The sequence below is a fragment of the Drechmeria coniospora genome, chromosome 02 (genome assembly GCF_001625195.1).
Source record: "Drechmeria coniospora strain ARSEF 6962 chromosome 02, whole genome shotgun sequence".
Classification (NCBI taxonomy): Eukaryota; Fungi; Ascomycota; class Sordariomycetes; order Hypocreales; family Ophiocordycipitaceae; genus Drechmeria; species Drechmeria coniospora.
Window position 1 is genome coordinate 6,595,558 of NC_054390.1, and position 21,660 is coordinate 6,617,217.

A 21,660-nucleotide genomic window follows, 5' to 3' on the forward strand; every position below is an offset into this window, starting at 1 on the left:
AGTTCAATTTGACTTGTTAGAGAATCAGTCAAGGCCACCCTTTCTTTCGCATTTGCCGTGATGACATTTGGACTAGACACCGAGGCGGATGATGCCAAAGGGCTGCTTCTTGTCGATCCCATCTTGCTCCACGGAGATGGCGCCCTTGGAGGCGAGAGAGAGGACCTGGACAAAGGCCTGGGCAGCAACGGACTTTGAGTGTGTCTCCGGGTCCGCTATCCTGTAGAACTCGATCCAGGTGCGATTGTCCAGACGCTTGATGCCCTCGGTCTTGGCCTTCTCGGTGGTGTATCGCAAGAACTCCTAGTTTGCCTTGACCAATTCATCACTGGGCCGGATGCCGCGGTGGAAATCGATGGCCCGAATCCCTCCGTCGAAATCATATGGTGTGTCAATCTCGCTTGCTTCGGCGATCTTTCTAGCATCGCTTCGTCGCTCGATCGAGCCGACGGCCTTGCCTCGGTCGTGGAGTGGGCTCGGCGATATAGTCTTCCTGGTGTTCTCCTGGTCTTCATGGCGCTGGGCAACCGAGCTCCAGGGTTTCATGGTCGACGAGTGGCGGTCTTCCATGGGAGCGACGGCGTCAAGGCCCAATTCAGCAGATTCATCGCCGAGGACGAGTCCACCTTCGTCAACGTTACTGCCACGGCCCAACTCGGCGTCTTGATCGATTCGAGGTCTGACATTGCGCTGCGAGCCGTTGCACTCCTTGTCGATTACTTTGCTTGCTTTTCGCCTTCTGCCAACCTCCTCGACCTCGGTCTCATCCAGTCCAAGGCCGTCAGTCTTGAGCCCCTGAAGTCGCACCTGGAGGCCAACACCGGCATACTCTTCGGCCAAGGGGTGGGCATGTCCGGAAAGGTTTCGGGCGTCCCCAACACGGGCAATTCTATTGCCGAAAAGGAATGCCAAAGCATGCTTCTTGGCCCGCACTTGGGTGGTGGCCATCAAAGCCTTGGTGCGCTTGCGAGCCGCTGCCGATTTCATTCTGTCGACATATGTATCCGATAAGTTGCGATAGTCACTCCGAGATATCTGGGTAACCGTGTCAATCAGGGTGTTGACCTTGCGACGACAGGGGCGCAGGGACTTCTTCTTCGCCGGTGCTTTGTCGGTTGCCTCGTTGATGGACTGTTCGGCGGCCCGACGCACGGGGAACGCTTCTGCGTCAGGAAGGGCCTCCTCATCCATGAAAAGTACCAGATCATCTCCAACTTCGGTGGGTGGTTTCTCCTGGCCTGCACTGGCCACCGCCGTGTTGTCGCCTGTTGGCTGCGCTTCGCCGTCCATGTCAGGAATGGCTGGCAATTCCAACTCGCCGTCAATTCCCGTCAGGTTGCCATCGGCGTCAAAGTTGAGGCCAACGCCGTTAATGGGATCCATTTCGTCATCGTCAAACAGGAGGAGTCCTCCCATGTCATCTACATCCATCTTGTGCATTCGTGCAAGCGGCGAGCTGCGCGTGTCAGATGGCAGGCGAAATGGTGGGTGCAAGGATGAGGATGGGAGTTCAATGAGGTGGTGAGGCTTGCTGCTAGATGAAAGGGACATTTGGCTGCATCCTCCAGGTGTCATTTGCGAGGCTCCGTTTGTTGAACACTGGAATCGATGACCGGCGGGTTCGAGTTCAGAACAAAGGGCATCCATGTTCGGAATGGCCATGGTGAGGTCAAAGGCAGGGTCATCCTGTAGAGTGATGAGATGAGGCCTGTTCACCGTTAGTTTCACAATCCCACCCGCTGCACTGCAACTTACTTTGTCCTTCCAGCGTTCGGTTCCGTCTCGCTGGTTTTGATGCGGCGAAAGAAATTCATCATCTCTGACTGCATCTTGGAGGCGTCCGCGAGAATATAATGACACTTTTGGGCGAAGACACGGGTTATACCATAGAGCAAATTGCTCTGCAGACGGAGGGCCAGGGGAGCGCCCGGGTCGATGATGGTCTCGCATGCTTTGGGTATGTTGACCTCATCAACAGCCTTTCTACACAAAGGCCTCATGCTGCCCCTTCCTGCCGTTCCTTTTCCCACCGTTGCGGCGAGCCTGAGTCGTTAGCCGCAATCAGCAGAGGTCCAAAGTCAGCGTACCAGACGGTGGCAACTCCATATTGGCTATTGCCCAGGACTTTGAGGTCAGGTCAGCGGCGAGGGCAGCGAAAGCGATAGCTTGACCTGTTCGGTACTTACTCTCGTTACTGTAAAACATTGCAATAATGTTCAACTAATGGTACGATATACTTTTTATCCATAAATGTATCGATATTGCTGATGGGCTGATGATGTTCAAGACATTGGGATTTTGTGGAATTAAGATAATGCCTGGCCAATGTGGTGTGTATTGGGAATAAAAGGTTCGCGAATGAGAGAATGATGCGGAGGGAACGCGCAACACGTAGCCGCGAGAGTTGTATTCGAGGATATGGCCACGGACGAAGGTCTTGTGCCTTTGCTGCTTGCTGCCTTGGTCCCCAGGCTGCTGTGCTGGCCTGGCAGTGGAGGTACCTCGACGTGAATGGCAATTTCAACCATTCATTCGCCTTTCACAATCGAACTTCCTACATTTAATTATAATAAATCAGGGAAATTAACTTGAGAGTGAGGCTTTTCCTTTGCTCAATATATCAGTTATCCCAGTCCCATAATCGGTCAGTCTGGAATCGGAACCATAACTCTGCGTTCAAGTCACTTGCTCTGAGTACCAAGCATTCGAATTCGTCTGAGTGACACATTTCCATAACAGTTTCTTGTTGAACGTCTGCAGTCACACCCCTCATCGAGAAGCCTGGTCTCACTCTCTCGTTCCTATTCTTGCATGGCTCACGAGACACCTGTCCTAACTGCCGCTTGCCTTGTGCTCAACGATCAGATTTCTCTCATCATGAAGGAGTTCTTGATTCAAACGAGCCTCTACTTCCCTCTAGACTTCGGACTGGCCATTAACCCCGGAGTACATATGAGTACATTCATCGCAACAGGCAAGGACGTTGGGTGGACGTAGGGTTGTTGCTGGTCGAGGTGCTCAGGATAAGAAAGCTGCAAATAGAAAATAAAGCACTGACGGTGCTGTGAGCAATATCATGAGAGGCTCCGGGTGGGGATGGGGGTCTACAATTATTCTACGCAAAAGGCAAAACGCTTCCCTGCCATCAGCCCCCCAATGGAGGCAGTGGAGGCAGCATCAGTGTCCGAAAAGTCCAGGCTGGCCGTCTCCGCGGCGTCCAAGCACTACGACGCAGTTCCAGGCACGCATTCTTAGTCATCATTCTCTGCTAGCTCGTATGGTATTGTTCATTGGTAGATAAAACGAGTGCATCCAAAGTACATCCTGGCCAAGTAATGCTAGGACTTGATGAATGATGGACGTTGCCTCACACGTCCAAAGCTTAGTTGTCTGGACCACAGGTCTTGGGCTGTTCTCACTGGCTGGCCCACCACCCATCTCACCTTTACGTTGAGAGATTGGGGCTTGTGCTGAGCGCTAATTTCCGATCATATCGAAACAAGTAAATCGGGTTGGAAGTTGATGGTCATGCCAGCTTCTGCTTTTCTTCTACTGGAGTTCGCCAACCTAAGCACGAGGTCGGAGTACAGGGTAATTAAGCGCTGACAACTAATAATAACCAAGGTAATTCCCAAATGTGGCGCAGATGGACCTGTGCTGGGACGGGAGGCTTGACCTACCGTGGCTCAACAATATCATCGGCATTTGATTGGCTCATCAAGACAACTCGCTGACGTCTTTACCGTCTTTGCGGCTTGCCCCTCTTTCCCCCCGCCAGCACGATGCTGCTATTGGCAGCTTGGCTTCGATACCCCGCTATGCTGCCCGAGCTTCCACGAGCTTCGTTTCCAGTTGCTTCCAAACTTCAACTTTTCTCCATCCCTCCGGACCGATCGAACTACATCTGTCTGCGACGTTACCCCAATATATTACCTCAAGAATCCCTCCCCCCCCCGCGGTGAATACAACACGAGCCAAGATGGGTGTGACCAAGACTACGATCACGGAGGGCACTGGCGCGGTGCCTTCTCCTGGTGACCGCGTTTCCATCGAGTACACCGGCTGGCTCAAGGACACCTCCAAGCCCGGCAACAAGGGTGACCAGTACGTACTTGCATAAGCTGGCGGCCGAAGAAGCCGAAGCCCGCCGTCCGACCCGGTTCCAAGTTCAGGCGAGACTAACGAATCCGGTTTTCAAGGTTCGATTCGTCCGTCGGCCGTGGGGATTTCGTCGTTGCCATTGGCACCGGCGCCGTGATCAAGGGTAGGAAAATTACCGGATTCTTAGCGAACAAGAACCTCAAACATCTGTCGATTGTGTCTAAACTGACCGTACGTAGGCTGGGATGAGGGCGTTACCCAGATGAAGGTTGGCGAGAAGGCCACGCTCGATATCACGCCCGACTATGGCTATGGTTCTCAGTAAGGGCCTTCCTGTCCTGTCCGTCAATTAATTAGCGCCATATGCTCACCGATGCACTTCAGCGGGTTCCCCGGCGCCATTCCCCCCAACTCGGCTCTCATCTTGTAAGACCTTGGCCGCCCCTCAATCCCCCAGGCTCCGGTGCAGGGTGAACATGAAACTGATGACGTTGACAGCGACGTTGAGCTGAAGGCCGTCAAGAAGGCCTAAGGGAAAAAAATAGAGCGCTGGCTGGAGCATATATCACCCCAAAGTTCCCTCGTGTGCCCATAGAAGATGCGCCAGACCTCTGGCAAACTCTTGGAAATGCAAAGTTGGCCCGCCATGACGCATTCGACCGCTACGTGAATCCGACAAACCCCGCCGCCTGATGTCCGCCTCTTCAGGTTGGAACCAGCCACAACAAGGTTCTCGACTGCATTCATTGAATCTGACCAGAAAGATGGGCACTGGTCGACCTCGGGTCGGCGCGAGCGTTTGCCGCCCCGAACTACCGAGCCTGCCGCGTACCAGGCGTTGCTTCCCGTGAAATGTGATGCTCATTCGAATGATTGCTTAGCAATGTCGAGAAAGTCAGAGAGAAAATATTGCTTATGGCGTGATCATATAATCTACGATCATCACTCCTCACCGCACGCTACCACGTTGGGCAGGACGACGCTTGGCATGGACGGCGAGGTTGTTGATGACTTTCCGTCGAAGGCTATGCCAATGATCTGATACGAGACGAATCCCTGGTCCGCTTGCATGGCAGATACTCCTTTGGCGGCTCGGCTGTTGACTCATTTCATCGTGTGGAGATGGAAGCAGGGACAGGCGCAGATGGGAGGGACAAGATGCGACGACACACGAGACGAGCGCGATTTGGACAAGGATGACATTCATGCGAAATGAGCCGACGGCTAACATTCGTCATCTCGGTGGTCGGATGCAAATGGGTGTTTAGGTTTTCGTTCGTGTCGGAGCTCCTGGAACGCCCTCATCGTGCTTCACGTTACAGACGCGACCGAGTTTGACTTCAAGGATGTCGCGAGAACCAGGCGTACGGGAGCATACGAATCAGGTAGATTCTCGGACGAGACCATGGGACGGACGGAGGATCGGGGTGTTGGTCGATCGATGTGCCAGCACGCACCAACAAGCACCAACAACCTACCCCCTGTTTCGCCATGGACAAGGCTCCCTGTGCGAATATGGACACTCTCCTCCATATACCACCATCGCCGGTGCACCATGGTTCGTGTCCCGCCCTGCTGGCCGATGCCTTCTCGACGAAAGGCCGATCATGTCCCGATCGGCATTGTCCCACCGCCGTCGGCAGGCATGGGGACGGCAGTGCGGGCGAGCATGACACGCGCACGACGACTGCCATTCGAGTCATCCGCATAGACACAGTTGAAGTACTACGCGTAGGCGTTGTGATGGCAATATGATTGACTTTTGCTACTCACGGCATGGATACAACGCGAGGTACAGTTGGCCGAGGAAGAGGATATGGATTTTACTACATTAAGAGCCTTCCGTCGTCGCCTTCCTTCCATCCTCTCTACTCTACCAGCTGCACCGGCTTCCACCATCGTTTTTTCTTCATTCCAACACTCGTTCAGTTGCCCTTTTCACACACGCTCTTTCTCAGAACGGCCGCAAACCGTCTTCAGCAAACCATCAACACCATGGGCCCACTATCCATTGCCGCCGCCGTCGCCCTCTGCGCCTTGCAGACGGCCTCGGCGCAGAGCGACCCCATCACGATGCAGGATATTTCCAACAGAATCTGGAGCCAGCTGGTCGGGAACCAATGCCACCCGTTTGGCAATTATGCACTTGACCGTGACATGAACCTACCCCCTTGCATCGCCGAGCAGGTCATCGCCTTGAGTTGCGAGAGGATGACGCAGGCGCTCGAGCCGAACGCTCCGGAGGCGAACCGCAACGCCTACAAGGACTGCCTGCTCAACGAGCCGAGCACTTTCCTGCGCGACCAGCGCAACTGCCTGCTGTGCAAGGGTCTCACCAAGACCCACTCGCCCGAGCAGAACGAGTATTACCGAACGGCCTTTCGCAAGGCGACGGAGAAATTCAGTGCATCAACGCCGACGGGCTCGCTGTGGAGCATGACAGAGATTGATAAGGACTCGAATGCATACCGTGAACTGCCGGTGACGAAGCCGATCAAGGTCTCGAACGAGACCATGGCCGAATTCTTCCGCGATCTCGCAGGGCCATCCAAGCTTGGATCCTTCCGCCTCGAAGGAGCGCAGCAGATAGGCGCATCGGCCGAGACCAAAAACGGGACGTCGAAGACTGTGAAGGGCCCGATGCAGTGCCAGGACCCCATCGGCCAGGAGATCGAGGTCATCATGCCAACCGGCGGCCGCCCCACCACCGGCGCAGGGAACGACACGAGGGCAACTGAGGTCAAGGTGATGCACGTCAGCCAGTGGAACTACTTCAGCTTCACGAGCAGCACCAACTTCACCTACGCCTACTCGTGGCAGCCGCCTGTTCGGGTCGCCGGCATCAGGGGACGTCCGGCAACGCAGGAGGACGTCAAGACGCTGCCCAACGGCGCCGGCTGCGGCTCGTGCGAGAAGTTGATCTCGCCCGAGCAAATCTCCAAGGCCGCCGCGGCCACCGTCGAGGACGCGTCCGAGCTTGGCATCTCCCTTCTCGACAAGACGGCGCAGGTGAGCGGCGGAGTGGAGGGACAGATCAGCGAGGCGGTGCAGGAGAAGATTGAGGTTGCCGTCTACCAGGAGCAAAAGAGAAACGTCACCGTGTCGACCAACCCGCCGGCGAGGGACGCGCAGGGTGGCATCCGCTTCAAGACGCCTGATTCGACTCGCGTTCGGGGGCAACGTCCTGGAAATGCCGTTCCCAATTCTTGTTCGCAGAATTGACGTGCTCGCGCCGCACAGGCACGTGCACATTGAGCATACCAAACCGTCTTCGCGGCGGTTGAGATGTGAACTATATTTCTGAGAAAAATAGGAAATGGAATCCATTCCCTGCATCTGCATGCACTGCCAGTGAAGTTGCCCGTCTGACCAGGGACAGGCGAAGATGATGGCATTCCCATCGATTCCAGAACGTACCGACGTAGAGATGGACGAGTTCAAGGAGAATCGGCCATGAGGTCAAGTGCATCTGCCACGTGCCGCCTGATCAATCGCCTCTGTCGTGAGCACGGGGGCATCAGAAGGGGAGCGAGCGACGATCCGAGGCCGAGAGGCGACTCGAGGAAGACGGTTCGAGTCGGATTTCCTTCCGCCTGACTCTGTGGGTCCGAGATGAAGTTCGTCGCGTCGTCGTCGTCCATGCTGACGCCCTGTGCGTGTGTCTGCCGGTGTCTGATCCGTCATACTGGGACATGGATTCGGCAGAGAGAGGGCATCATCTCCCATCTCAATACTTGTTTATCTAGCGAGTCCTAAGGGGCGGCGTCGTTCAACCAGCACGCCGATCCGAAACATGGACGGTTCCTACTACCGAGAATGATCCAAGAGGTTTGCCTGCCTCCCGAGTCCATGCTTGGCGTCGGATGTGCCGTCGACTGGCCTCTGGCGAAGAACGAACGAAACAAGTAAAAAAAGCATTGGCCCGGGGCTGCGCCTCACCGATGGGGCGCGTGCACTGGCGAACGTTGTCTCGGGCGTGCGCCTCAGGGGCCGCTGCGGTGGTGGATGCGTGGTACTGCGCTCGAGCAAGACAAACCATTGGCACGTGCGGCGTTCTTACTAGTAGGAACTTGGTAATTACTAGTGCGGCCGGCCTAGTCCTAAGTGGGAGTCACCAACTCCCTTCGTGGACTGTTAGCAGAGTCACCGGGCCAAAGTATTTATCGACATTTATCCCTGCGCGCGCAAGTCACCGTCCGTATTGCGAACGTTAGTAGGTACTGCTTGGCAGGTACTTGACAGGCGTTGAAGACGCTCGCACATACTTGTACATATAAGCACAGTACTCCGTATTTCCATCCTCTTCCACCATTGTCCGCCGAGCGAATTACCCGTGGGCATGCGGAGTGCTGTACTTTGCCTTTCCAAGCACCAGCTGTGCTGGTACTTGGACGTAGGGACTACCGTCCGCCATCCACATGTACTCCGTACGCAACTTGGGAACTCGGAAGTACTTCGTACTCCGTAGTACTTTGGATGCGAAATGACCTCCCCTTCCATACTCGTGGCCATACGAATGCTGGTAGCGCATTTTCAGGAGTACTTGCGCATACATGTGCGCGCACGAAACAAGCTACTCGACGTGTAAATGCACTGTGCAGCTGGTCCCTCGCATTTCACTTCTTCAGCAATTCTTTCGACACCCCAACGATCATCTGGACATGAATGCCTTCTCACCTTCGTCGCACCTGTACGGAGCACTTCGTCGACTCCAGCGTGCCGCCTTTCCTCCTCCGTCGCTCCCGACCAAGGCCAAGAGTTCTTCTCGTCGCCTATCCTTGCCTGCCGTCCAACTCGAACTCATACATCTCACCTCGGGCGAGGCGAAATCATGAGCCGGATTGAGGATGACGGGCAAAAATTGGGGAACACAGCATCAATCAAGCAGCACAAACATCCCAAGATGGAACCGATGGCGCTCAATCGAAGCCCCGTCCTCGACCGTCCTGCCGTTGACGGCATTGGTGGGCTCGAGATCCCCCCCCCCCTCTTCGACACTAGTCCACGATTAAGTCGACGGCCAGTGGCCAGTGGCGTCACCCACTCGTGTCAAGATAACGACCTGAGAGCAGTAGAGGGTGGCATTGGCATCGACTTAGACGACGACCGTTGTTTCATCCCCCTCGGGCCTCTTCTTATAGATGTCGTCGCTCGCGCTTCAGGTTGAATCGTTTTTTTAATCATTTTTTTCTCCCACGTCATTCCTTTCCCTTGTTCATTTTTCATTTCCCTTTTCGTTTTTTTGTCTCTTTCTTCTCTCTTTCATTCATTCATTCATTCATTCATTCAACATTCATTCACGACCTTCGCTCGGTCTAGCCACTCCTTGTATCCGTCGACCGATTTCACCACGGTGCTGCAGTGCACACCAAAGAACCTCTCGCCCTACCCTTCTTAACAAGCCGAACCGATATCCCGTCAGTTCATCCGTCGTTCGCTTGCCTCTCGGCATCGGCAAAGCAACATGCACTTTCGAATTTCCGCCACAGGCCTTCTGGCCATGGCTGTCTCTGTCCTCGCCCAGACGGCCGACTTCGACCCGATCTACAAGCCCGCGTCCGACGAGAATGTGCCCGCCGGCAATTCGTACCAGGTGACATGGACCAGTCCTGCAAAATACAGCAACGGCACCGTCTCCATTCATCTCATCGGCGGCGATAGCCCCGCCACTCTGACCCCCATCATGGACATTGCCAGTAAGCGCATCCGTTCTCGCCCCCGCCGGCCACCTGCCGTGGACCTGTGCTAATGCCATGACTCCCAGCTGGCGTCAAAAACTCGGCAAACAGCTACGTTTGGAACGTGGCCGGATCCTTGGGCGACAAGAAAGTCTACGGCCTCGTCTTCAAGTGGGAGAAGGATCCGTCGATTTATCAGTACTCGAACCCCTTTCACATCAAGGGTTCTGGTCCCCAGTCAAGCAGCAGCCCGAGCATGACGTCGGTTCGTCCGACGACGTCCATACCCGATGTTCGCAATAGTATCGTGACTGCTTCAACCTCGACGACTTCTTGTTCGACCCGCTCGACCATTTTTGAAACGAGCACCTGCAACGAGGTTGGCTGCACAGGGAGCATCGGGATGACGGCATCTGTCGCGCCCACCCCGCCTGTAGTCGCGCCCACCCCCCCTGTAGTCATGCCGGCCGAACCAAAGACCTCGGTCAGCTCGGAGACACCAGTCATTCCACCAGGACCAGTCTTGCCAGAGACAGGTGAGACACCGGGCACACCCGTTGACGATGAGCCTGTCCTGCCTATTATCAACGAGGAGCCCGTCAAACCCGTGGTCAACCCGGAACCCGTCAAACCTGCCGTCAACCAAGAGCCCGTGGTCAACCAGGAGCCGGTGGTCAACCAGGAGCCGGTGGTCAACCAGGAGCCGGTGGTCAACCAGGAGACCGTGGTCAACCAGGAGCCCGCGATCAACCAGGAGCCTGTCAAACCTGCCGTCAACCAGGAGCCCGTTAAACCTGCCGTCAACCAGGTGCCTGCCAAACCCGCCGTCAACAAGGAGCCCGTCAAACCCGTTGTCAACCAGGAGCCCGTCAAACCCGTTGTCAACCAGGAGCCCGCCCAACCTGCTGTCAATCAGGAGCCCGTCGCGCCTGTTACACCGGGCAAAGCTGTCGTGCCTAACCCCCCAAAGAACGGGCAGGTCGCACCGAGTGAGGATTGCACCACCTCAACGATTCGTCTTACCGTTTCGACGACGGTCACCATGTCCGCGTCGACAACCATTATATCCATCACGCCGACCGGTTCCGAGTGCGGTCTTGCTTGCCCCAAGTCCTACAGCACCCCCGTCGCGGTGCATACACCTGTCGAGGTTAACACACCCGTCGAGGTCAACACCGCCGACATCCCCGAACCTACAGCCTACAATGCCCCCGAGCCTGTCGCATACCCCAGCGATGGTGGGTTTTCCTCCAGTGACCTGTTATCGAACTCGAGCTCCAACTATCCGGATCCCATTCTGGTCAGCAGCGGTTCCATGGTCAGCGTCGGTTCCATTGGCGCATTAGCTGCAGTCATTGCTTTCTTCGCTCTGTAAATGTAACGAGCCACTCTGGGTTTGTCCTACATCAGTTTACGAACTGTGAATTGGATGGATGCTAGCGTACAACGCTGGCTGGCTTGTCGCAGCTGTCGAGCATTTGACAGAGCAGGCATGTATGAAGGGAGGTGTAGTGTAGAACTATTGAGCCAGCAAGGCTTCGAATGATGCATTAAGCGAACAAAAGACTATTAATTAATCGAGTTAAGAATCGTATCGATAACCCTTGTGGTCATGACGGAAGCCTGTGACGGTTGGTTTGATGCTGAGCCCAGTCCACACAGAGTCGGCCGTCAACGGTCAGCCGACAGCGCGAGTACATGGCAATCAAGAGGTGGCCCACCACCACAATCTTGCTTCAGGTCCCTCCGCCGCGGCCTAGCGCGCCTCTCAACGGCACAACAGTCGATGGCAGTCGAACGGCTGGATTCGAAGGCGGGTATCCATACTTCGTAGTCACATCGGTGCGACATCGGCGCTGCCCGAGACGCAGGAGCAAGTGCTTGCATTTCAGGGTACCGCCTCAACTTCCTCCGCCACCGCAACCCCCCCCTCCGCCACAGCCACCACCGCCACCACCTGAATCGCCCCCGCCCCCACATGCTCCCCCACCGGAGTCGCCTCCACCCCCACAGCCTCCTCCACCATCTGCGCCACAGTTGCCGGCCGAACACGCGCCTGCGGCCTGCCATCCATCTGTCAGTGGCTGGCATCGATGTTGACTGGCTTGGAAGACGTACCGCCGTGCCGCCACAGGCACCAGCCCCGCCGCAGCCCGCAAGGCTTCCGCACGTTCCTGCAGCGCAGTTGCCCCAAGCACCGGCCCCGGCATGGACGTAGCAGGGATCCCAGCCATAATACATGCCCGGATAGATGTACATGGGGTAGAGGAAGGGCGAGTACACTGCGGATGCGACGTTAACCATCTCATCGAAGCATGCAAATCGGGGACCGAGGGCTTGGGGGTGCCGGCTCACTGTAGTACTGATATCCCCAGTGGTCGTAGTATTCGTCGCGCGCGGGAAGCTGGCGACCCTTCTTCTGAGCCCGCCTCCTCGCCTTCTCGTAATCCCGATCGAGCTTGACCTGGTGGCGAGCGCGTATGTGTTTCGTCACCCGCTCCCGCGCCTCCGTCTCAAGGGAACGGACCGCGTTGTGAGCCGAAATGTGGGCCGAGTTGTCCGGCGGGCACAGCTTCGCCGCCCCGGATGTGTGAAAGGACTCGGCAATCTTGTGAGAGCCGCTGAAGATTTTGCCCACCGCCGGCACCTGGGCGGAGCGAATGGCTGGACCGAGTAGCCAGCCGATCAGCGAACCGACTTGTCGATGCATTCAAGGGGAGGGGGAGCGGGAGGGGGAGAGCCGGAAAGGCGACCTACTTTCGCAGTACCAGCAGGTACACTCGCTGTAAATCTCCTTGAACATGTCCTGGTACGTCTTGGTCGTCCACTCGAATGCGGCGCTAAGCTTGTCCTGGTCAATCTTGTCGTCGTGGTCGATGAATTTTCCCGTCCTGGCCACGGTGCTGGCGTAGTAGGCAAAGGGGCTCAGCTGGTGTGTGTGCCAGGCCAAGTCGACGTCGAGGGTGGGGACGGCGACCTGGGAGGGGTACCGCCTCATGATGGCCATGAAGCGATGGTATTTTTGAATCAGTCGCTCCATCGTCTTCGTCGCCGACGGGCTGTGCAGCCAGTCGAGCTTGACCATCTTGTCGACGAAGACGCCCTGACGGACAACGGCACCGGCGAGATCGAGGGCAAAGGGCGAAAAGTTCTCCCAGTAGCGGCTCATCATCCTGCGGACGGATACCCGAGCCTTGGCTCGTGGTGCGTACCGGACCCGGAGACTCTGCACCGAGTCGATCCTGCGCATTCGACTGTCGTTGGACACGACTTCCTCGACCATGCCACGGATCGTTTCCATCGTAGGGCGCGGATGGCCCTTGTCGTTGGGCTGCAGCAGCTCCACGATCTTGATGCGCAGGTCGAGCTGGATCATTCGATTCGGAAAGGTCCGCGGGTACATGTGCCGGACCTGGTCCTGCGGCCGTTCCGGGCAGCCCGAATGGGGGTCGAGGATGGTGCCGGGCATGGCGACGTTGCGGGAGAGCAGAAGGGAGGCGTCGTGAACGAACTTGGACACGGACAGCAGCTCCTTGTAGTTTTCCCGTCCGCAGTGTCGACACAGCTGGCTGAACTGGCCGTCGCCGTAGCCGTTCCCGACGAGCCCGGGGTGCGAGCCGGCCTTGCTCCCTTCGTCCATGCCGCAGGTCGTCCACGGTACGGCATTCGTCTGGGAGCAAAAGGCGCAGCGCAGCGCCTTGGTCATGGAATCGTCCTGATTCGCCCACGCACGGTTGGTGAGCCGTGTCCAGTGCTGCTTCGTTGCGTCCGGGACGGCGTAGTCGTCGTTGAGGCGGATCGCTCTGTTGACATGCTCCCACGGCATGCCGGTGGTCCAGATGGAGCCCATGCCGTTGCGCATGGCGTCTTCCAGGAAAGCGCGAGGGTTCAGCATGTGGGAATGAAAGACCATCAGGACGTCTTTGCGTCGTCAGCGTTGCGCTTCCTCATCACGGCGCGTGCACTGACCTAGAGGAGGCAGCATGTGGTCCGCCCACGCGAGGGGCGTGCCGTTGGTAGGGAAGGCGGTATAATTGGGACTGCCGAGCAGATGCATGTGGTCCGAAGTCAGCATGTCGCCGTGGTACAGGGTCCGCCACCAGGCCTCGTATCGATCGACGGCACGGGCGACAAACAGCGCCCATCTCTTCTCGCGGATCCTGCTGAGGGCGAGCTTCCGTCTTTCGTTGTCATCCGTCGGCGCCGTCTGGCTGGGGAAGGGGGCCGACTCGAGGGAAAGGTCCTCGGCGAGGCTGTCCGCCCGACTGTCCCAGATGTTCCACAGGCCGTCGGTGAAGCCGACGTCCTCCTTCATCGCCTGGATGGCGTGGAGCAGCTTCAGGTGCGCCAGACACATGTCCGGATCCGGGTCTTTCGGTCGTCCATCGAGCCGAAGGTTGGCAAACGCGGCAGTCATGTCCATCTCGTCCAACCCTTGTCCATCGGCGGGCACAAGCCGAGGCGCCGCAACCGTCGTGTACTGGGGCAGCTGATCCCCGGGCAGGGCAGCAGAGGCTCCGGGGGGGTCGTGCTGCGTCATGGTCGCCATGGTCGGCTCCTTGCCGTCGCCGTTCCGAGTCTTGCCGGGCAAAAGCGTTGCAATGATGAGATGGTGCGATGCCCAGGGGAAGGGTCCCGCGGGCTAGGGAGAATGAAGATGGCCACTTTCAAATCTGCAGGGACGACGTGGCGAATCTGGGCTTTTATTGATTGATGGGGGGTGGTCGGTAGGATAGGGCGGACGACGGGATGCAAGGAATGATAGGATGGTAGGTATGGCAGTCGCTTCAGCCGCAGCACGGTCGCGCTGATCTGAACATTCTCCAAGGAGCCATGCTGTCCCGATGAAGTCACCTAGCACCATTCGCTCTCCCCTCGTCGGAAACTTCGGTGGCGTTTGCCTCGGGCACTGATGGACGCGCAAGTTACGGCGAGCAGGTCGGTCAACAGGCAGTTGACAGGCCGCCGTTACCAGGCCGTGAAGCCATAGTCTCGCTGTCCTAGTCCCTGAGCTAACGTTGACGGCTCGTGCCAGAACCCATCGTGATAGGGTGGGTACCTCGATGGTGGCTGCTGGCTGCTGCTGGCTGCTGGCTGCCTCAGTCAGTCCGTCAGCACTGCCCTCGTCGGCACGTTACCCGTGCCAGGAAATGTCAGGGCTTCCATACCGTGTCGAAGGATTTCGTGGACATGGACTGGCGTCTTGTGCATCTATGGAATACAATTCTGTCGCGCGATGCTCAACTGAAGATGGTAGCATCAAGGTTGGCGAGAAGTTCTTGGTCTCATGTAGGGTCAACGGTAGCGGGAGCTGGCACCTACAGTACGGGGCCCAGGTTAGAACACGACAGAAGGCGAAATTTGTCGATGCTGCTGCGCCTCCGAACCCCGCACGAGGTGCCCTGCGCCAACAATACACAGCCCGTTCCGCCAACACTACAGTGAACATTACTACCTAGTAGACTAGTAGTTCTCTGTAGCTTTGTTGCAATAAAATTCGGCAGGGGTACTGTGCCGGGCCAAACTTCGGTCAGTGGGCGTTGTGCCTGTGAGTCACCTGTTCGATCCGTCGTGCGCTCGTGCTGCTATGGGCAAAAAACAGGCCGTCCCGGAGCCCCCCTTGATTGCAGGTTCTACCTCTAGTAAGTATGCTTGCTGCCAGGTGGTATTCAGTAATACTATGCAGGTACTCCGTAAGACTGTACCTACCTACCTAGTAGGTACTAAAGTTTATCACTTTGCTGTGCCCCCCGCTGTAAGTGTAGGTACGAAGTACCTAGTAGTTCCAACCATTTACAGTAATTACATATACGGAGTAGTACCTAATAGTAGTATTAGCACGTGGCGCCCAGGTTGAATGTGTTGTAAATCACCGCAGCAGCATCAGGCTTCATCCATATTTTTATTATCCTCGACTTATACGTAGGTGCTAGTGCATAGAAAAGCCAGAGGAAAGTCGTTCATGGGTACATGCAGGTACGGTAACGCAGTTGCCTTCATCTCGAGCGTCATACATGCGGCTGCGGAAGCCTAGCAGCAAACCAAGTGTGCTGCTGCACGTGTTCAACGTCACCGCCTCGAACACCCCGCAGAGAATGCTACCCTCGCCGCCAAACGCACTCTACCGTAAACCATCCACTGAATTGCTTCGTCACTATCGTGGCAGGTCGAGTGAAGGCAATCAAACCAACATCGGTCCACACGACCAGAACGTCCTTTCTAGGCAATGTCTCTTCCCCTTGGTCGACGAATCGAAGGCGGGAGATGAAAGACCACACCCCGTCAGGCCGTCCCATGATCGGGATGGAGATGCTTCCCTGGAGCCAATGCCGACGCACCAGAGCGCTGAAGGTTGCGAGGAGTGTGCGAGCGAATGGGCAACCCTGCCTTCCTGTCACAAGTATGTTAGCAAATCCTTGACTGGCAGCGGTAGATGGCCATGATGGCTTCGCGGATGGGCTGCCAGTCACTTTCGAGACCCATTGTTGGGTGTGGAAGGGGGGAGGATGGGGAGGCAGGTGCCACCAGAGGCAAATGAGGAAAGAGGGACCTCTGTCACTTAATTCCTGCCTCCTGACGCCGGACCAAGGTTCCCAGTTCAATAGTGCAACATGAGCAGCACCCTTCACACCCTGCTCTGGAAATGATATGCAACAGTCCTTGCGAATGATGTCTGCGAAAACGACAGATTGATGCACAAGCTCGCTGCCCGACGCGCCCGTCTGGGAGGAGACGGAGCCTCATCGTCCGTCTTACCTCGAAAGGGGCCGTCCTCGCCCTGATGGAAACGGACCAAAGACCAGGACATGCTGGTCCGTCTCCGAGGGGAAAGGATTTACTCGGAGGCGACGACGGGATTGGGCGAATGACGGCCATACGACCAAGTGCTCCCTGCTCTATCGTCCGTTGGTTTTGGGGTCCATGAGAGCACGCACATTATGCCGCATCCGTCAGCCAAGGCCACTGACGATGAGTGGTTCATTCCTCGGTCAGACGCGTCACCTCCCGATGCTGACACCTGGCCGACATGACATTTTCCCCATGCGAGCTGCGAGCACAAGACGATGAGCCTCAACAGACGGAACGGGACGAATCCCAAGGTCGATGCACAACTCATGAAAGCCAGATAGATGCTGCAACGGAGCAGGCTGAGCCAACCGCATCAAACTTGGACCATGAGATCGGTAGAGCCCCCGAATGGAATAGTCGATTGCCTAACCTGGCATTCAGGGCCGTCTCCTCGCACCAATTGAGCCCTTTGGCGGAGAATAGCGTGGCCGAGATCTGCTTCGTTGGCCCGTCGTCGATGGCACCGCTGTTGGTTGACGATCCAAGCCGTCGGCACGGAGGGGGGACGACGAGAGCTTGGTTTGTCAGAATCCAAATGGATCCCGAGGACCGGCTGGAGGCAACCTTCCCCGTACCGTCAAGAATCGCAGGGAGAAGTAATACGAATCGGAGCATTCGCTGGAGAGCACCGGATAGCATGACTCGGCAATACCGACTCCCCGCTCGGGGTCGCACGGACGGAAGCAGACCGAGGAGCAGCCGCAGCATGTGCGGCTACCAGGTGGGTGCTGGCGGGTACAGTACATTCACTGTATTACCGGCACCCCGGGTGGACTTGTGCAAGCTTGCAAGTAAGTAATAAGAATGGGACTGTCAAGTCTGTCAAGCATCGCGGGAGAGGGGCAGGGCCCACAGAGGTCACTGCTCTGACGTTGGCCGCATCTCGACCACCCTTCGCTCCCGCCAGAAGTTCTGCGACCAGGAACGCCATTTCCTGGCGGAAACGAACCCGTGCGGGCGGCTGGCTGTCAGCTAGCGGAGCGCCTTGCTCGCAAGCCAGGCAACGGAGCGGTTGGTGCATCGTTGACGGTGTGATGCGACAGGCCAAGCCATCGGCCGCTGCACCCAGCATCTTCTCTCAGGTCCGACGGCCCACACACACGAATGCAAGTACGGTACAGCTGCATACATGTGCATAACGATTACCACGTACAGGAGAGCGGATGCACCGACGGACCCCCGCAACGATGCAAGTAACCTGACATGCTCATAAATTTGTGCATCAAACCCAGCCGATGCACCGAACTGGAGGTTGCCGTTGGCTGCGTCACGGACGGTCACCCAGGCTTATGCCTGCCTCTATTTCTACGCTCGATGCTCCCCACCTCATTCCTCGGGGCAGGTTCGAAAAGATGCATGATCCATCTTTGACGGCTTCGGAACCGATCGTGACCCATAATCATCATCATGTCGAGTCTCGCGGTAGAGTCGTGGACGTGGTACGGACTGACATGGCTGGTCGTCGTCCTCCGACTGTTAGTGACCACGGACCGGCAGATGCTCTGCCATTCCCTGCGGGCCCCTTGCTAACGAACGTCTGTGCCACGCTCCAGCATCTCCCAGCTTCTTCTGCGGGGGTCGGTGAAGAAGTTGAGGGCCGACGACTGGTTGATGCTGTTTGCCATGGTATGTGCCGTCGGATGCCCTCGTGGCCACGCCCCGTTCGTTGCCGCGTCACTGACACCGACGAGGTCGCCGACACCGTTCTTGTCGCCTGCATGAACATCGTCGTCGGCACCAACAGCAACCTCATCGATCCTCGAGAGCAGGCAGCACTGGCACCCGACGAAATCGAGAGGCGCATCTTTGGCTCGAAGATGGTCGTCGTCGTCGAGCAGATGCAGATTCTCACGACGTGGACGGTCAAGGCATGCCTGCTCCTGCTGTACCACCGACTGACGTTCGTACCCTCCATCCCCCACCGAGCGGCGTGGCGGACGCGGGCGACTGACGGAGCGGGACCTAGGCTGAGCTTGAAGGGCAACCTCCTCGTCAAGGTTGTCGCCGCCTACGTCGCCGCCAGCTTCGTCCTCATGGAAATCCTCTACCTCGGCGTCTGGTGCCGGCCGTTTAGCGAGTACTGGGCCGTGCCGCCCGATAATCGTGAGTCGACGCGGCACACCGTCGCCCGTCCTGCTGCGCGTCGGTTGAGCTGACTGGCCGGCAGCGCAATGCTCGGCAGCGACGAACCATCTGATCACAAACGCCGTCGTCAACATCTCGTCGGACATGGTCATCATCATGATACCGATGCCCGTCCTGCTGCGGTCCCGCATCGCCATGAAGAAGAAGGTCGTGCTGTGCGCCGTCTTTGCCCTCGGCGGCTTCACCGTTCGTCCCCCTCGCCCTATGGGGCTTCCTTGACCTAACCCCTCTTGCATCGCGAGGGATGCGCCAACGCTGACATCGACGCGGATGCCGCGGCAGATCCTCTCGGCCATCCTGAACAAGTTCTACAGCTTCAGCGAGCCGTACGGGTCGGCTTGGACCTTCTGGTACATTCGCGAGTCGTCGACAGCCTTGATCGTCGCCAACATTCCTTTGACCTGGACCCTCTTCCGGAGGGCCTTTCACCTGCGGTCCTTTGACGAGAGCGGCAACGGTTCCAAGACGCCGGCCGGGCACGCGAACTCGACGGTTCGATCCCACGCGCAGCGACACAACCGCAACGCATCCGGCAGCTACATCATGGCCGATGGCGACGGCCCGGACGTGCCGGACGGGCCGTGCTCGGAGCGGTCTGTTGGCCGGGAGGAGATGGAAAAGGAGTACGGCATCTCTCTCAAGATATACCAACGGCACGACGTCCAGGTCCGCTCCGAGCCGGCCGGGTCGCGTGACGGCTGGGTCGCATCCAGGACGTCGCCGCCTCCGGGCCTGACGACGACGATACAGGGGGGTTCGAGAGAGGGCCCTCGAGACGTCGAGACGGCCTCGGTCCGGTCTTCTGGCCCGTTCGGGGGCCCCGTCTCGGTTGCGGTCGCGGTGTAGCATCGGTGCTGAGCGATGCAGGAGAGAGACGTGACGATTTGATGAACGATACCCAGGGCCTCCGCCATCAGTTCCTGCCGTGAGGCCAGGCTTGACGAAACTGATTGCCGCATGTACATAGGCTCATTGCCGACATATTTCATGCTCGCCCCCGTCGGTGCGGGAGGCGGCGTCTGGCTCGCCTGGGATGGTGCACGTCGCCACCACCGCGAGCCCACTTTACACTTTGACGTTACCGGTCCAATTTTGGGCATTTTTGTTTCGGAAGGCGGAAATGGTCTCTCGAGAAGTCGAGCACCAGACCGCGTGCCCATGCAGCGCACGCACCGTTCGAATGGCGGTATGACAAGCGCAGGCATAACACTACAAGTATAACACGCTTATGGGTATGTTATTTCGAGCCTCGTCGCCTCATGCGCTAGCGAGCTCGAAGAGGAGGACGGGACGGGTACGGGTCCGCAGGTTCGGGCACAGGGAGTGAGACGCTCGACGGGGACATTCGACGGAGCCAAAGCCTTGGAGTTGGAGGTGAGAAAATCAACGAATGACACCTGCCAGTTGCGTCTTAACGGCGGATCCCGCCGCGGGCTCCTCCGTGGAGCATTTTGCATAGCCGAACGAGTGCGAGGGTCGAGCCGTAATTACCCCATACGACGACTCTCCGCGTTCGTTATATCGCACAGAATGATAAGAGCTAATTGCTCCTGCTTGGCCTGTGGCATTGGTACCACTTCGACTCTCCATTCCGCTCTTCGGATTGCCATCGCCACCAACCTCTTGTCTGACGCCCCCTGTGCTGCGGGACTTGCAAATTCCCTTCCGCGTCCTAGAGACATCGCACGCCGCCACGGTCAAAAGCCCGCTGCCGATTGGGCGGAGAAGCAGTGGTCCAAGGTCGGAAGACAGACGCTCGTTGATCTTCGTTGTGTGCAAGGCCAGCTCAGGCACGCCATGGAGCCCGGACGTGTTGGCACCCCGCAAGGGGCGATACTGGTGGCCTCGATCGGCTCGGCCGTCGCGTACGGCCTCCTCGTGCGGGCGGCGCCGAGCCGCAGACGGATGGCATCGAAGACGGCATCGACAGCGCTGCTCTCCCTCTATGCTGCTCTCCGCGGCGAGGACTGGCTGCTCGTGCCGGCGCTCGCCCTCGGCTCCGTCGGTGACGCGTTCCTCGCCTGGCCTGGCGAGGAGAACTTCCTGCGCGGCCTCGCGAGCTTCCTCGTCGCCCACCTATTCTACATTGCCCTCTTTGCCCGCCTTGGCGGCGGCTTGGAGCAAATCTGGGCCGAGAGCTGGCGGCAGGGTCTTGCGACTTCGATGCTCGCGCTGGCACCCATCATGAGCTTCATCCTAATGCCCCGAGTGAGCGCAAGGCTACGGCTGCCGATCATGGCCTACTCGGCCACCATCCTAGCCATGGTATTCTGCGTCCTCACCGTCGACAATCGACAGGTCGTCGCCGGCGCCGTCCTCTTTGCCCTATCCGACACGATCCTGTCGACGGACGAGTTTGTGCTGCCTAAGGAATCTTGTCATCACGGCTGGATGCAATACAGCGTCTGGATGCTCTACTATTCGGGTCAATTCCTCATCGCCGCCGGCCTGTAGGTTGCGAGCAACGAAGGCGTCGAGAGTAACTGATGACAGGAAGGCACGCTGCCATGCCGAGAGAGGCAGGGCGCTAATGCTGGCAAGGAAAGGGGGGGCTCGACGAGCAGGAGTGTAAACTCTGGGCGAGGCGTGCACCTGTACTTCAGCAAGATACTCATGATGTATAGCATTAGGGGGTATGAAATGAAGGATGGCCAGGATGTTGTGATGCAACAAGTCATGACATTCGCCTGAATGTAGGCGCACGTGAAGGCACCATCAGCCAAATGCCATACCGCACAGCACTTGCATTCACCCGATCCAGCGGGGCCGCGGACCGACGAAATGACCAGATTGCACTATTTATCATTCATTTCTGGACACCATTTGAATTCTTCCTAGGCTCTTAGTCACGGTATAAGGACATGCCTTTTGGTGCACTGGCATTTCT

The 21,660-nt window shown here is 57.5% G+C and overlaps 7 protein-coding genes across 7 annotated transcripts; 5 read left to right on the forward strand and 2 right to left on the reverse strand.

The window, feature by feature from the left end:
* Positions 1-72: 72 nt before the first annotated feature.
* Positions 73-2,205, reverse strand: DCS_04924 (uncharacterized protein; the record flags this gene model as incomplete). The annotated part of the gene is made up of 5 exons (XM_040802230.1): positions 73-276; positions 319-1,708; positions 1,756-2,043; positions 2,088-2,124; positions 2,187-2,205. The coding sequence occupies 5 exons, from the start codon at positions 2,203-2,205 to the stop codon at positions 73-75; spliced, it is 1,938 nt and encodes a 645-aa protein (XP_040657263.1).
* A 1,774-nt stretch (positions 2,206-3,979) lies between these two features.
* On the forward strand, positions 3,980-4,633 carry DCS_04925 (uncharacterized protein; the record flags this gene model as incomplete). The annotated part of the gene is made up of 5 exons (XM_040802231.1): positions 3,980-4,104; positions 4,200-4,264; positions 4,341-4,422; positions 4,486-4,527; positions 4,600-4,633. The coding sequence occupies 5 exons, from the start codon at positions 3,980-3,982 to the stop codon at positions 4,631-4,633; spliced, it is 348 nt and encodes a 115-aa protein (XP_040657264.1).
* A 1,463-nt stretch (positions 4,634-6,096) lies between these two features.
* Positions 6,097-7,323, forward strand: DCS_04926 (uncharacterized protein; the record flags this gene model as incomplete). Its single annotated transcript, XM_040802232.1, has 1 exon — positions 6,097-7,323. One exon carries the CDS (start codon positions 6,097-6,099, stop codon positions 7,321-7,323), a length of 1,227 nt encoding a protein of 408 aa, XP_040657265.1.
* A 2,242-nt stretch (positions 7,324-9,565) lies between these two features.
* Positions 9,566-11,154, forward strand: DCS_04927 (uncharacterized protein; the record flags this gene model as incomplete). Its single annotated transcript, XM_040802233.1, has 2 exons — positions 9,566-9,797; positions 9,866-11,154. 2 exons carry the CDS (start codon positions 9,566-9,568, stop codon positions 11,152-11,154), a joined length of 1,521 nt encoding a protein of 506 aa, XP_040657266.1.
* A 526-nt stretch (positions 11,155-11,680) lies between these two features.
* DCS_04928 (putative alpha-ketoglutarate-dependent sulfonate dioxygenase protein) lies at positions 11,681-14,319 on the reverse strand (the record flags this gene model as incomplete). The annotated part of the gene is made up of 5 exons (XM_040802234.1): positions 11,681-11,842; positions 11,898-12,061; positions 12,135-12,443; positions 12,537-13,700; positions 13,749-14,319. 5 exons carry the CDS (start codon positions 14,317-14,319, stop codon positions 11,681-11,683), a joined length of 2,370 nt encoding a protein of 789 aa, XP_040657267.1.
* Positions 14,320-17,980: 3,661 nt separating this feature from the next.
* DCS_04929 (UbiD family decarboxylase) lies at positions 17,981-19,619 on the forward strand (the record flags this gene model as incomplete). Its single annotated transcript, XM_040802235.1, has 3 exons — positions 17,981-18,731; positions 18,796-18,959; positions 19,056-19,619. 3 exons carry the CDS (start codon positions 17,981-17,983, stop codon positions 19,617-19,619), a joined length of 1,479 nt encoding a protein of 492 aa, XP_040657268.1.
* A 684-nt stretch (positions 19,620-20,303) lies between these two features.
* On the forward strand, positions 20,304-21,227 carry DCS_04930 (YhhN-like protein; the record flags this gene model as incomplete). The annotated part of the gene is made up of 1 exon (XM_040802236.1): positions 20,304-21,227. One exon carries the CDS (start codon positions 20,304-20,306, stop codon positions 21,225-21,227), a length of 924 nt encoding a protein of 307 aa, XP_040657269.1.
* Between the last annotated feature and the right edge of the window lie 433 nt (positions 21,228-21,660).